Below are 15891 nucleotides of genomic sequence, written 5' to 3' on the forward strand. Positions count from 1 at the left end.
GTGATCCGTTTATTATAGTCTATTTGCACTTGGATAACAGAGAGCAGACCATGTATATATATCTTAGTCTTAAGAAAACAAAACAATGTTCCACTTTTTTTCAAATGATAGTGTGTTAAAGAAAACACTCTAGAAAATGTTATCTCGGTCAACCTACTCCTTCGAATTATATATAATGACCCAGCTGCACCTTTATTTATTGATCAGTCAACATAAATTGATCTAGTTCAAATATTGATCTCTGTAAGAATAGGATAATGAACAAAAAAGCAACTTAAATCTACTTCCTGATCTTTCTCCCCTTTTGGAAATAGAGATATAATTCATTTAATAATACTAAACATATGTCACCCCTTTTTAAGGTATGGTTTGCATCGCAAAGTAATAGGTTACCACCTATTCCCAGTGCTTATATTCCTACAGAGTAGATACTTCCTGCTAACAGAGCCATGGGAGCTTAGAGCTAGAAGAAACCTGATAGACTTCCCAGTCCCATCTATAATTTCATAGAAGGGGAAGCTAAAGCTTCAGAAGGCTGATAATTGCTTAAGGACATGAGTTTCCCAGGGGAGACGGGAATGTAACCTGTTTTTGTTGTTATTTATTTATTTTTTTAACTCTTTTCTCTCCTGACTATGGTTAGAGAATTGTGAAACTTTTTTGACTGGATGTTAGTGATTAGGTCTTTCAAAGGATCACAATGTGGATGAAATACATGAAATTAAGTTGGCCTTAGGTATTAAAGCTATAAATTAAAAACAATGTATCAGACAAGAAGTATGAAAAATCACTTTAAAGTTGCAGAATGGGGATCCCTGGGTGGCGCAGCGGTTTAGCGCCTGCCTTTGGCCCAGGGCGCGATCCTGGAGACCCGGGATCGAATCCCACGTCGGGCTCCCGGTGCATGGAGCCTGCTTCTCCCTCTGCCTATGTCTCTGCCTCTCTCTCTCTCTGTGACTATCATAAATAAAAAAATAAATAAATAAAGTTGCAGAATGACTCGTAGCCTTGACTAAACCAGATTGAAGAAAAAAATATTTAAAGAAAAGAATATGTCAATCTAAGGAACATTGGTCATCTATGGAAGCAAAACTTCCAGAGGCATGCACCCGTGCCCCAGCACTGTGGAGGGGAGATTTAACACACACACGTGAGTTTCAGGTCTTTGTGAAGATGGGTGGACAGGTCAGGTCATGAAGGCTGATACCAGTAAACCTCTGTATCACCAGTCTCCTTCCTTTCTGATTCTATTCCTTCAAAGCAGGCTTCTGGTGAGAATTTGGCTGCTTCATGCTTCTTCCTTCAGACAGAAAATGAACTAGCTGGAGAATGTTAAGTATTAGATCTTCATGACAGAATACTCTTTTAAAATAACAATTTTTAAAACTGGTGTTCTACATCCATACACTAGTCTCTTGGTAATGCAAAATACTGACAAGGTTAAGTTTCTGAAACTACAAAGGGTTAGTTGACTTCTTTTGGTAACGTCTGGTTTTTCTTTTAATTTCTGTGCTCTGTGCAAAACAAGGGAAAGAGAATTAGGAAACAATTAAAATAAGAGTGGTTTGCTACTTCTTACTTTTTTTTTTTTTGGAGGTGCTGGGAAATGGTTTGCTACTTCAAATGAAAGACATATAATCATGTATTTTATCACTCTTAGTAACTCAATACACTTTTCCTCAATACCTTCAGATGAGCAGTTTATTTTGAAGTCTACAGAGCTTCCTTGTTAAATTACCTTCCCTAGAAAGCAAATAATCACTTTTCTAAAGGAACCTTTTTTTTTTTTTTTGGTGATCATCTTTGGGGCCTTGGTGTTTTTTATCTGTGAAATAAAAACTAGATAAACCGTAAAGCCCCCAAGCTCTAAAACATCGTGAGTGCTAATTGTCTTTTTGTTTAAATACTTCAAACATTATCAGTCCACCTTGGGAAGAGATGGCATGTTGTAGGAAGTTGTCATTCCAAGGCAGTTGTCTTTATACTTACAGAAGATAAACTTTGCATGAACATTATCGATGCTGTTGCATTTTGGGTGCTATTATATATAAACATACATCCTTCTTTGAAAAGTTTACTAATAATACAGTTTTCTTGGGGGCAAGGACCTTTTTCACATACAAAAATGCCTGCGATATCAGATGAACACCTAAAAATAGAAAGAGAAATTGGGTCTATTTTAGAAATACTTATGTTTTATCTTCATTGGCTCATATAATAATTTGTTACAGGGCTTGTAGCTTGCTAGATACACATAAAACATTTAAAAAACTACTCTGTTAAGAAAGCTCATTAATTTGGAAATGCAGTCCACTTTATGTTAAAGCATTTGATCTGGATGAGGAATTCTGTATTACCAAAAGTTTTACCAACTAAACAGGGTAAAAGAAAAAGATCCTAGGAAATCAACATGATTTTTTTGGAGTTCCAAGGAGGAACATGATTGATAGTATCTTGTGTCACAGCGTCTTTGAGCTCATTGCCATTGGACATCAGAGCAGAAGAAAGTGAACATGTAATAATGATATTTAAAAGGGTTCTTTCCTAAATAAGCAATCTCAGACACTCCAATAGAAGTGAAGAACAATACAACCTTTAGAAGAGAAATATTTTCCAATTGATAATCAATTGATAATTGGTCATTATCTACCAAAATTATAGATGAGGGCACATTTGACCCAGTAATTCCTGGAAGCTATTCTATAGATATATGGATCTGCCTGCATACTGAGAAATTACATATATGTAGCATTATGACTATAATATTATTGGTAATAACAAAAAATTGAGAACAACCCACTTGTCCAACAATAGGAGACCGGTTGAAAGCAAGTGAGATGGTACATCCACACAGTGGAACACTAAACAATTATTTTTAAGAAAAAAAAGAAAATATATATTCATATTTATTTAGATTTACGTGAAGAAATACTAAAAAATAAACAAGAAACTAATAAAAAATGGTTACCTAGAGGGGATGAGAGGGAAATGGGTGAAGACAAGGGTGGGAACAAGATATCTTAGAGTTAACTTTTTATATTGTTTTCATATATTTTTTTAAAGATTTTATTTATTTATTCATGAGAGACACACAGAGAGAGGCAGAGACAGAGGCAGAGGGAGGAGCAGGCTCTATGATGGAGCCCGATGCGGGACTCAATCCCAGGAACATGAGATCATGCCCTGAGCTGTGAAGGCAGATACTCAATGGCTGACCCACCCAGGCATCCCTGTTTTCATATTTGAACCACATAAACATTTATCAACTTTTTAAAAAGTGAAATAAAATTGTAAAATGAAAGGATTTCTTCCTTGCAAGTTAGGTTTTAGCTGCCATTAGCTGCTTCATGTCAGAGTCAAAAGAAAAAAAAAAGAAAATTTTAAACAGAAAAAGTACCAACCTTGTTACTTTAACTTGATTTTGCCCATTTATATAGAAAGGTTTCTCATCATTATATTCATCAAACAAACCCCAACGGAGATGGGCCCATTCATGGGCAAATACTCTACCTGTGGAAGAGAGATTTTTTGTTTTGAGTTCCTGAAATCTCAGCAGTGGGCTTTGCTAACGAGTGAAGATGTAATATCACTTGACTATATATACTCACTACATAGGGTTGAAGTGTAATCCTCCCACTTTTCTCTTCCTGACCTATTCCCATCTCCTGCTTTACCCCCTACCATCATATAAGAGGCAGTCTGAAAATACATTTAGTCCTGTAAATGCAAACCAGTGATTGATTTACTTGGCGCATGCCCTATTTGAAACTAGTGATGGTCCCACATTGTCTCATTTCTCCAGTGAAGCTGTGTAGCACATTTCTATGTAGCTTCTTACAGGCCTACCATTTCTAGATTTGGGGAAAGAGAAAGAAGTATATCTAAGTAGAGTGGACTGAATGCTTATGTCCCCCCCAGATTTGTATGTTGAAATCCTAATGGCCCATGTGATGGTATTAGGAAGTGGAGCCTTCAGGAAGTGATTAGGTCACAAAGGTGGAGCCCTTATGAATAGGATTAGTGCCCTTATAAAGAGATCCCAGAGAGCTCCCTCCTCTTCCCACCATGTAAGAACAAAGGCCATTAAATGGTTGTCTATGTACCAGGAAGTGGGTACTAGACACCAAATCTTCCATTGCCTCAATCTTGGACTTCCCAGCCTCCTGAACCATGAGAAATAAATTTCTGTTGTGTAAAAAGCACTCAGTCTATGGTATTCTGTTATAGCAGCCCCAAAAAGACTAAGATGCCAAACATGTAAACAAAAATTTGCTCTTCTTTAGTCTGTGTTATCCACACATGCCTACTTTTTTCTTGTACATTATCCTCCTTTCTAGAGCAATGATTGAAACCCTGGGGCCAGAGAGAGACAAAGGAGTACAAAAGATCCTAAACCTCCTCTCCAGTTCAAATTATCCTTTCTCTGTTATTTTATCTCTGATTCTCCACGTTTATATTTTTGTCTCCAACTCTTGGCTCAGGGAAACGCCAATCCTCAGCATCAAATCCCTTATATCTTTATCTCTACTTCTCTAAATCTTGCATTTCCTTCAGTGTTCTGATCAAAACTATTCCCTAGTAAAAGCTTTCAAGATTAACCCCTCTCCCAAAATGCACTTTTCCTTTCTGAATTCTTTTAAGTTCTGAGAGCAAGTATTTGAAGAGCTGAGTGAGGCTGCAGCTTATTGTGCAAGTTTTGCAACGTGGGACAAAGGAAGGGAGGGGAAATAAGTTGAAGGTATTAAGGGAAAGTTTGTGCCTACTCATGCAATTTAGAAGTGCTGGTGAGGTCATCTATTTGGCAGAGATTATCAGCATCCCATAGTTACTGGGAAAAAGATGTTTTTATAAAAAGTGTTTTAGGGATCCCTGGGTGGCGCAGCGGTTTAGCGCCTGCCTTTGGCCCAGGGCGCGATCCTGGAGACCCGGGATCAAATCCCACATCGGGCTCCCGGTGCATGGAGCCTGCTTCTCCCTCTGCCTGTGTCTCTGCCTCTCTCTCTCTCTCTCTCTCTCTCTCTCTCTCTGTGACTATCATAAATAAAATAAAAAAATTAAAAAAAAAAAAAGTAAAAAGTGTTTTATAGGGGTGCCTGGGTGGCTCAGTCTGTTCAGCATCTGCCTTCGGCTCAGGTCATGATCCCAGTGTTCCGGGATCAATTCCCACATTGGACTCCATGCTCGGTGGGGAGCCTGCTTCTCCCTTTCCCTCTGCCTGCCATGCCCCCTGCTGTGCTCTCTTTCTCTGTCGAATAAAATGAAATCTTAAAAAAAGAAAAAGTGTTTTATAAAGTGTTTTGTACAGTGTGTTGCCCTAGTTCCTGCTATCCATATAGATGATAACAACATTTATATAGATTTAAATGGCAGTTAAAAGTGAAAACATCATTTGAAAGGCACTATTTTATGTTAAAATCAAAAACTAAAAATTAAGCATGGGATAGTTAGCCTTTGAGCTGTTGATCTGTTCTCTGTACAGTTTCTCCCTCACATTTATCCACTAAACACCAGTCTCCAAATCTATGACCCTGACTTCTCTCCCAAACTCCAGCCGCCCACATCCATCACAGGCTGAGCCTTTCTGCCAGAACAATGGCTGCTCCCCTCAATCAACTTGCCTAGATCCAAACCTGTGGATGTCCCTTCTACCTCTGACATAAACCTGATGTGCTCCTTAATGCTGCCACACACCCCTCCCCTCTTGCCTTTCACTCTGTAGTAGTGTGACCTCTATTTCTCTTTTTAGCCTCTGGAGAATATCTCCCAAGATTTAGAGTTGTTAGGATTAAATAAGGTAACATTTGAAAAACAAAAAGCACAGCACCCGGCACATAGAAAATTCTCATTTTTGCTCAGTCAGTTAAGTATCTGCTTTCAGCTCAGATCATGATGGGATTGAGCCCCACATCAGGGAGTCTGTTTCTCCCCCTGCCCCTGCTCGTGCTCTCTCTCTTTCTTTCTCATTCACTCTTTCTCATAAATAAATAAATAAATAAATAAATAAATAAATAAAATCTTTTTTTTAAAAAAAAAACCTCATTGTTCTTAACACCTTTTCCTGTCCCCATCTCACTGCCCCTATTCTTATTCAAGTCTTTTGTCTCCTGCTTGGACTTCTAGTTATTCTCTTGATACTTACTTTCCCTCTCATTTTTTTTTTTTAAAGATTTTATTTATTTATTCATGAGCGACAGAGAGAGAGAGATTAAGAGACACAGACAGAGGGAGAAGCAGGCTCCATGCAGGGAGCCCGATGTGGGATTCGATCCCGGATCTCCAGGATCACGCCCTGGGCCAAAGGCAGGCGCTAAACCGCTGCGCCACCCAGGGATCCCCTACTTTCCCTCTCATTGATTTGAGGGAGCCAGATTATCATTATTCTACAGCCAGATTCATCTTCTGAAAACACTTTTATGTTGATTTCTCTCCTGTGCCCATAGCCTTCAGTGGTGACTCGCTAATTTGGGCAGTCGAGGCTCCCCATCACCCATCCCCACATGCATTTCAGCATGTTTTTCCACTACTTCGCTCCTCATCGTCTCTCTGCACCATCACAGCAGCTACCACTCCCATCTCTCAAATATGCTCTGGATGCCTCTGCTGCCACTGTTTAATCATACTCTGCACTGTTCTCTCTCATCTTTCCACTCACCAACATATTAAACTTGAAGAGCCTCTCCTGGGTGGGCCTTTTCTGAGCACCCTTAGTGCAAAATGTTCTCTCCTTTCACTGAATTCTTATAGTACTCACTGTCCGAGCCACTAATCTGGTGTCCAACTTTTTTTTTTTGGCTACTTTGTCTCTTCCCTTTTCATGGGCACATTAGCCTATCTCTCCCCATCCAGATGGTAAGTCCTCTGCAGGTTTCAGGTTCTTTGAGTTACTTTTCAGCACCAAGCACAGAATATTGTAAATGGTATTGCCCAATGTTTATTTCTGGATTGGTCACACTTACCTCGTGGTCCATAGCCAGCTGTTAAGTCATCATTTAGTAGAAAGTTAGATGTGAAATGAATGTATTTTCCTTCTTTTCCACACCCTCTGTATTGTAGTGTGTATGGGTCATCTCCATGTGCCCCATACCAGTCAGTCACTATGACATTTGCCTGAATTAAGAGAAATGCTTAATAATACTCTATATCTCAACTGTGATGCTGGTGACATAAACATATACATTTGTTAAAACAATTTGAACTGTACTCTTAAGATCTGTGCATTTTACTGTAGGAATTGTATTCCAATTTAATAACAGATTTTTTTTAAATGTGTATCTTATACATGGAGTTTAAAATGCATGCACAACTAAATATCAATAAAATTATTTGGCACTTTCAAAAACATCAATATTTTAAAAGCTTAGCAACTTTCCATGGAGTTTTATTTCCATTTGATCTTCTCATTTTCCAGATTAAAATCTTCTCAAAAGTCAACACTTTAAAATTCTGACATTATAAAACACTATAAAATATAGTAAAAATATTTGGATGAATGTTAAGAGCAATGAATGTCACTCAGACTGTACTGTAAAGTATTACAAGTCTGTTGTGAGTAGCGTTCTGTTGCTTACTTCATCAGTACAGGACAATAAGACATGTTTGTTTTAAGCCTTATCCTTTCATTCCCATTATCAAATAGATCACCAAACAATCATCGGAATGAAGTTCTATTTCACCTTGTACCCTGGCCATTTCAATTATTAGTGATAAAACAGTAGTTTAAGTCCAAAACTAAAGAAAATATCTATTCAAATAACCATCTAGAGAATACAATTTTATATACAACATTGTTTCTTTTATTTTTAGGAAGAAACATAACATGTTGTCTCAAGACTTGCCCTTAGAAGTATGTGGTTAACTTTTTTTAAACAGAAATGATTTTATTTTATTTAAAGATTTTATTTATTTGAGAGAGAGCAAGCACGAGTGGAGGAAGGGAAGAGGGAGAAGCAGACTCCCTCCTAAGCAGGGAGCCTGACGGCAGGGCTCGATCCCAGTACCCCAAGATTACCACCTGAGCCTAGGCAGATGCTTAAGGGACTGAGCCACCCAGGTGCCCCTAAACAGAGTTGATTTTAGAGCTATAGATCTAATATGTTCCTATAAATATGCATCACACTTCCACTATCTGTACCATATGTGTAATGTTTTATGTGTGTGTGCATGCACACCATGGAGTAGAGGAGAGTAGTATTTTCATTTTTGTTTTCCATTATTTCTATGGTGTTTGACTTGTTTTTGCAATGAGCGTGAATTATTTTCATAATAATTAACATTTATTTTAGAAAGTTAAGAATTCAAGCCAGGGGCTTTGCAAGGCAGCACTTACAAAAGGGCTACAAATGTCATGCCCTTGGATAGTTTTCACATGGACAAAACCTCATTCCTACATCTAGAAATTTGTTCTGAAGCTAAAAGGAAGGAGTGCTCTGCTGGGGTTGGAATACTCAAGAGGTTGGGGTTCCATTCTACTATAGACTATAGTAATCTAGCTCTTACCTACTTTTTCTAACTCTCCCAACCCTCCCCTGTTTCCTACCTGCATTTGACTATGGATTCACACAGACAAGAACCACCTTGCTTCTCTTTTTGTCCTCTACGGTGCCTAGTATGGCCTCTGCATATAATGATCATTCACTGTTTGCTTAATTGATACTATGAGGCTAAAGGAATCTGTATCCAACAGATATATAAACAGCACTCAATGTTTATTCTTTCCTTTAATCTTTCAGTTCAATAATATTATCATTTTTATTTTAATTATTTATTTCCTACTCCTCCATTAGGATCAGGAGTATGACCTGGTTTTGATACTAATTATCTCCAATACTTTGTTATTTCACAGAAGATCAAATTGATTAATACCATCTATATAGATAGCTAGAGATGGCATAGCTTGGCAGAAAGAGCATGGGTTTAGGAAGCAAATAGACATGGATCAAAATCATGGCTCAGTAATTTACTAACTGTTTGGGACAAAATCCTTACTTTATTTGAGCTTCCGTTTCCTAACATACGGTAATAGTTTGTAATAGCAACTAATTTTAAGGTGTGTGAGAACTAGACAATATATGTAAAATGCCTGGTGTTTGTTTAGTGGAAGCTTTAAAAGATGTTGGCTCTCTAGGGGCACCTGGGTAGCTCAGTCCATTAAACATCTGACTCTTGATTTCGGCTCAGGTCATGATCTCAGGGTCTGAGATTGAGGCCCCGTGTGGAGACCCTAGTTGAGCCCTGTATCCTGGCTCCATGCTCAACGGGGAGCTGGCTTGAGATTCTCTCTCTGCCCCTCCCTCTGCTTGTATGCTCTCTCTCGCTTTCTGAAACAAATTTTAAAAACAAAAACAAAACACTATCTTCCCAATTTATCTCAGTTCCTCTCTTTCCTAGCTCCATGGCCGAGCATTGCTAAATGCTTTCATCTGGTGATAAATCAAATGTTTGAAGAGCCTCTTTAACTTCTTCAGGACACTGGGGTGCTATCCAGATTGCTGTACCATTCAATTACTGAGAGAGGGACTTCAACGGAAAGCTAAGAATTAAAATAATCTTTAAAAATTTCATACCCAATGACACAAATGAGGAAAAGGGGAAACTGTACCATATGTCCCAGCCCTTCTGTTTGAGCTGTGGTTTACAGGTCTAGAATCCACTCCACTGCTGAAGTCCTAAGCTAAGTGCTCAATGTGTCTGCACCTGCCCCTTCTGCTGGCTGCCCAGGTTCTTGTTCACAGTGACTTCAGTCATTTGCCAAATGTATTTGACATTTGTGTATACCACACAGACGTGGATGCTTAACTATGATCTGCAGCTTACAAGAGTCCTTAGTTATTTTTTGGTTGGAAAAGAAAAACTAACCCCTCCCCTTAGTGTCCCCCTTTCTGCCTTCCTTCTTATCACCATATTCCTCAAAAACAGTGTCCTGGACTTGGGCTCATGTGAAATTCTGTTAATTTACACCCTGCCAGGAAAAGTCAGCCATATTTTATAGCATGTTTCTGCCTGGACATGCAGGTCTACTGCCCCTGACAGGATGGGAAAAGAAGGTAGTCATAATTGGAATTGTTCCTTGCACAGCTCATGCTCAACAGGATAAAACCAGCTTTGGGTCTTTAAGCAAAAATTCCAGAAAGGACACTGTAAGTTACAGAGTGAGGAGGTCTTCTGAGAGGCCACTTGGGCAATGGCATTTGCGTATTTTTTGTTCCATAATTTGTACTCATTTATTTTATTTCCATGTATCTTGTGAATAACAACCTTCCCAATATTAGTTATATGTTAACATCAATGACTTGTTTTTGCCTAAGTCCTCACTTTTAAAGTTTGAACAGAGTTTATATTGGTTGTTTTTCTCCAGAATTAAGCTCATTTAGGAAAATCCTGATTCTTACCTTTTCATACAATTCTTGTTTTACTTTGCTGTAATTATTAGCTTTCCATGTAGCAGGTATTAAAATCTTTATATTTCTGAAAAACACTCTTCTCTTGGTAGCATTGAATAGGTAAAAAGAAGCTTCGGTTATCATTTCCTACAACCAAATAAAAGAAAAGCTTATCTTGGTGCTTGTAGATCTTTTATGTTTTTTGATTTCCTGGTGATACTTGAGTAAGTAGCAGTAAAGGATAATGAAAATATTTTCAAGGAGCCCATTTCTTTTAGAGATGGACTTAGACTTTGGGAAAACTTAGGAGCAAAATAAGCCTCAAATAGTTAACTGGAAGAGATTTTAGGACACTAACAGTGAGTCTGGGCTTGCCTTTGTAATTTTTCCCAGGTTTGTGAAAGACTTTTAAGCTTTTACCAAATAAATCTCTTCCTTGTCACTCCTGTGAGCATGTTTGAGACCACACCTATGACAATACTGATTTATTAAAAGCAATACCAACAAGTGGTTCTTAAGTAATGGGGTTCTGATCCTCCTGCACCACATTAAGGTGAAAATAGTCAATTACTTTATAGAACATTCAGGTGAAAAGAATTTTGCTCTTCAGCACTCCATCCAGACTCTCATTCTGTCAGAATTTTCAGCCTCAGGATGGAATCCAACAACTTGATTTTGATAAGTACAATCATGCTTATTCATCAGTCAAACATCTGGTCTTTGTTGCCACAAAGACCAGATTTTTAAGCTGCTACCCCAAAAATAGTCATGTTAGGAAAACAAAAAAGCTAAAAGCAGTAGTCACCAACAAGAATAAATCAAGGAGGGGTAAATCAACACTATGAGCCAAGACTGTGCAGAATTAAGTGAACAAACTGGCTTGGCCATAATTATAATTTTGGTGCTTACTAGAAATGCTGGCATCTTTACTATTCAAATATAGACCAGGCAAAGGTGTTAGCTCTTTAAAGAAGGCTATACAGTCCTGTCCTAATGGGATAATAGTATTAACTTCACACTTGTCACTTACCTTAATGTTTGGGATGAGGTTCTGATCTTCAGATACCTGAGGATTGATTGCAATGAGTAATCCATCATACCCATTGTCCTGAAGCTTCACTCCAGCTCCCAGGAATAAGAGTTCTGGAATTAGGGCCACCAAGAGAGTCACAAACTTCAGGCTGCTAACAGGATCCACATTGTCTCTATGGGTCATGTTGTAGAGAAGCCTCCAGTTCATTCACACTGGTCCTGCTGGGTACATTGCACCTGGTTGTCAATGGGGAAGCTGATACTTTCTTCCTGAACTTGGAAGGTCTTAGAACTTGTGGTGAAGGAGGTGTCTTTTTTTGCAAAACCTGGGTGGATCTCTCTGAGACCTGCCTCTACATGTCCTTTTTTTCTAGGCAACCCCACACTTGCCTGTTCTGTGGCTGAGCTTCCTTTTGAATCATGGTTAGGCAAGAAATTACTCCTTATTCAGTATATCTTCTCAGAAGGAAGAGGGAAATAAGACAAAAGGAGCTCAAAAGAGAAAGGCAGAGAGGCCTGGCTGGCTGGGCTGAAAATCGGAGAATCTGGATTATTCACTCCACTTTCAGCAAAACACAGAAATCTGTCGTGACCCTTCTCATTCGTGACAACCTCTTCCTCATCGGTCGGCCTAACAACTTTTCTACTGCACTCAAGTCATTTTTTGTTTGTTGTAAGATTCCCTTGTGTGCTTATTTGGAATATTTGGAAATCCATCCTGCAGGCCTGTCCCTGGGTCAGGTCATCTGGGCAAACTCTCAGCTGATGGCAGAGAGGAAGGTATCAGATGTCCCCCAGGGAGGGCCAAGTGCCAGGAACTTAGATGCCTGTGCAGACCACAGAGGCCTTTTCCTCTGCCCTTACCACCTTTTCTCCCTGGACCAGAGAAAAGAATAAATTTTTCTTTCAGCAACCCTCTCCTAAGGGCAAGGCTGTGCTTCAGTCTATCTTCCATTTTTCAAGGACCTATCACAGGTCTGGTACATAGTAGGCATCACAAATATTTTACGACTGATTAATAGTACCTGGTAACTACCTAATTCTTTAGAGTTTGCAAATGAACCCATTTAAATATCAACTCTGATGCAGGCATAATTCTTCTATTTTTCAGTGAAGACGCTGAGGCTCAGAAAGATTGAAAATTAGCCAATGGAGGAAGGAACTAACTTTTATTGTGTGATTTTTTTTTTTAAGATTTTACTTATTTATTCATGAGAGACACACCGAGAGAGAGACAGAGACACAGGCAGAGGGAGAAGCAGGCTCCATGCAGGGAGCCTGATGTGGGACTTGATTCCGGGTCTCCAGGATCAGGCCCTTGGCTGAAGGCAGGCGCTAAACCGCTGAGCCACCCAGGGATCCCCTGTGATGGGTTTTATCATACTTGTTTTATGGTTGACAAAACTAAGGCTCAGAAAATCTAAATAAACTCGTTCAAGGCTGTATGAGCATTGTCATAGTGCTAGAATGAGGCCTACTGGCTCTCAATTCCTTTCTTTTTCACCATATCACCTTGTCTCGCATTCTCTGGGAACTGGAAATAAAGGGGTAAGAGCTGCAACATTGAGGGATATCGAAGGAAATTTTTCTCTTGCTGTCCCTCTGTGTGGAACCTCTTCTCTGGCTTTTTCACTTGCTTTTCCTTCAAATTCAAGTTCTGGCCTGGAAGCCTGAGCTGCGCTTCCTAATTAGGTCAAATCCCCTCTTCCATGCTTTCATAGCATCAGATACCTCTACTTTGAAGTGTGATCATGGTTATGGTGTCACATTCATTTTGTGTAATTGGTTTTCTGCTTCTAGTGAAGGGCACATGAGAGAAGAGACCTTACCCTGTTTTGTTTTAAAGATTTTACTTTTTTATTCATTCATGAGAGACACAGAGAAAGGCAGGGGACATAGGCAGAAGGAGAGCAAGCTCTCCACAAGGAGCCCAGGGAGCCCAATGTGGGACTTGATCCCAGCACCCCGGGATCATGCCCTGAGCCCAAGGCAGATGCTTAACCACTGAGCCACCCAGGTGCCTTAACTCTGTCTGTTTTTATCACTACCTCCTTAGCACCTAGCTCAGGAAACTCTTAGTAAATACTTATTGAGTGAATGAAATCAGGAGAAGGAAATAAAAGCTAGATTACAGAAGAGCCCTGGATTATAGTATGAAAATGCACCCCCCAACTTTAAAAGTATCTTTTAAAATGTATCTCTTCTGTTCTAAAGCAGTTTTCTTCTTGCTCAGTCTTGTCAGAAGGCACTGGGGAACTGGTACTCCCCTGAGGGTATGTAGGAGAATGGAATGTCTCTGGTAGCCACGAGGCTGCCACAGGTGCTCACTCCACAGCTCAGGGGTCAGCTTAGCTGTCTTGTCTTTCCAGACTGGTTCTCAGCCGTGGGTCCCCCCCCCCCCCCCCCCCCCCCCCCCCCCGGCTCTCACTGTGTTACAGAGTGCTAGCCCAGAGGTGTGGTGACTCTGAAGGCTTTGCTTGTAACTGTGACTCATTGAGCAGAACAATGAACTTTACTTTCAACTTTTCTTGGCAGTTTACTTTCTTATGCCAATCTCGTGTGCTTTTAAGAAAAACATTATGGCATCAGTAAAACAATATGTTCAAAAACTAAGCCTGTAAGTCACACTGAGAGTAGCTCTCCACTGACAATCGAAGAAGAGTTTCTTCTTGCCATCGTGCACACTTGTGTGAGTTGTTCTTCGGCTGAGGGGCTCTTGAGGGCTTGCATGTAAGACCTCTCTCCACTTGTTCTTAACAACAGTTGCAATGCCTCCTGTAGCATGTGGAGTGGAATGTTGGCTAGGGATTGTACGTGGCTCTATAAAGAGCAGCCATATGTGAACACTCTTGTCCAATTTCACCTGAACAAGTACATCAGGAGTATGTTTTGCTCCTCCTAGGTTAAGAGGCCAGATAGGACATCCATTCCTGTCTACCTGCTTTCTTCTTCCTTGGTTTTAGAATCCAATCCCCAGGTCTGGCCACTTGCCTGGCATCCACTTTCATCATCTGTCCCTACAAGACTCTGGTCACAGACTCATTCTCTGATCATGTCTGGGGTATCATATTCACTCCTGAAAGCCTTTTTTCCCACTTCTGTTTTGCTGAGCAAGTAGGCCTGGGGCCAGGCCAGCTAAAGATCTCTTCTTACTGCCTTCTGCTCTCTGACCAGGCTGACCCCACAGGAGACAAAAGTAAAAAGCTCTTAAAATCTGACTTGGCTAAATGACTTTAACGTCATTCCTGAGTGGAGTGTCCACTTCTGATAAAGTGTGACTTTGTCAACAAAAAACCCCCACAATTTATCCTTTCATTCAAAAAATACTCACTGCACATGTCTATGGATTTTATGACATCCAAAAATGAAATATACCTAAAGTGAAGAAAAATGGGAACACAATGTTCAGGCATTTATTTCAAGTTGAAGAAATTCTAGGAATCTGCTCTGTTTTCTATTTGCTTTCAAGAAAATAAGTTATTCAGGTTCAGTAACTGAAGAATCTAAAGCACATCTTTTGTTCATTGTCTGAATTTGAAATTCTTTTTGGCCCCAGAAGGCCTTTTTATTTTCTTGCAGTCTGCAGGTAGAGACCACGGTCAAAGTGAGTAAAATATGCAGTTAGTGTCAGAGCAATCAGGTGATCTGACATCTTGAGGAGTCCAAGGAAGTTTTGAATTATTTCTTCTGAAGCTTCTGTTTGAACTCTTTAGCAATCTCATTTAGAACAGGAAAGTTCACTCTTTGGCATGGCTACAAAGCTTATGGATCACTTTGGTTTTGCAATATTTATGAAATAAATCAAGATGGAAGTGAAACAAATTATAAAGACTAAGAATTTGAATAAAACACAGTTTGCCAGGGACTCAGATTGTACATTTCATGCCTCCCTTTTCCCATTGTCTTCAAACTTATATTCATTTTCAAAGCAAATGAGTGAAGTGGATGATTCAGATAGAGCCCGGGAAATCATTTGTGTTTTGTTGAGTCATCACCATGTCAGAGCATGAAGCTCTTACACTTTTAAAAATTCTTCCTATGCAGCCTTTCACCCCCCAGACTTTTGCTATTAAGCCTCCTCCCCATCCTCACTATGCCAGGAACTCTGCAGATGACTCTGTGCATGAAAAAAAAAAAAAAAACTTTAAAATTTGCCAAAATAAATGGAAAACAAGAGCTACTTTTTAAGATAACCTAATAAAGAATATGGGAGAAAAGGTATAGAATATTTCTCACTTGTAAAACACGTATAAAATTGTGTTCTATGGAATACTCTTGTATCTATTATATACCAGATAGTATAGAGCATCATGTGGATGTAAAATATTATCATTATTATTATCATTGGTTTCCAGGGAAGAACAAAAGCAGAAAGCAGACATGTAGTGGAAATTTTTTTAAAGAGATGAAAAATAATCAGGGAGACTCAGAGAATGATAAATAAAAGCAGAAGCACAAAGACTACATAGTTCTTTCCTAG

At 39.4% G+C, this 15891-nt stretch overlaps 1 protein-coding gene across 1 annotated transcript in view; it reads right to left on the minus strand.

Moving 5' to 3' along the window:
- CLCA2 (chloride channel accessory 2) overlaps window positions 1-12010 on the minus strand; it is a 40021-nt gene extending 28011 nt beyond the window's left edge. The window contains exons 1-5 of the mRNA XM_041747192.1: window positions 11410-12010; window positions 10389-10526; window positions 6957-7107; window positions 3402-3510; window positions 1990-2149 (exon numbers count right to left, since the gene is read on the minus strand). Coding sequence (XP_041603126.1) covers window positions 1990-2149; window positions 3402-3510; window positions 6957-7107; window positions 10389-10526; window positions 11410-11619 — 768 coding nt within the window. The 5' untranslated portion in view covers window positions 11620-12010. The remainder of the gene's footprint in view (window positions 1-1989; window positions 2150-3401; window positions 3511-6956; window positions 7108-10388; window positions 10527-11409) is intronic.
- Between the last annotated feature and the right edge of the window lie 3881 nt (window positions 12011-15891).

Source organism: Vulpes lagopus, chromosome 3, assembly GCF_018345385.1.
Source record: "Vulpes lagopus strain Blue_001 chromosome 3, ASM1834538v1, whole genome shotgun sequence".
NCBI lineage: Eukaryota > Metazoa > Chordata > Mammalia > Carnivora > Canidae > Vulpes > Vulpes lagopus.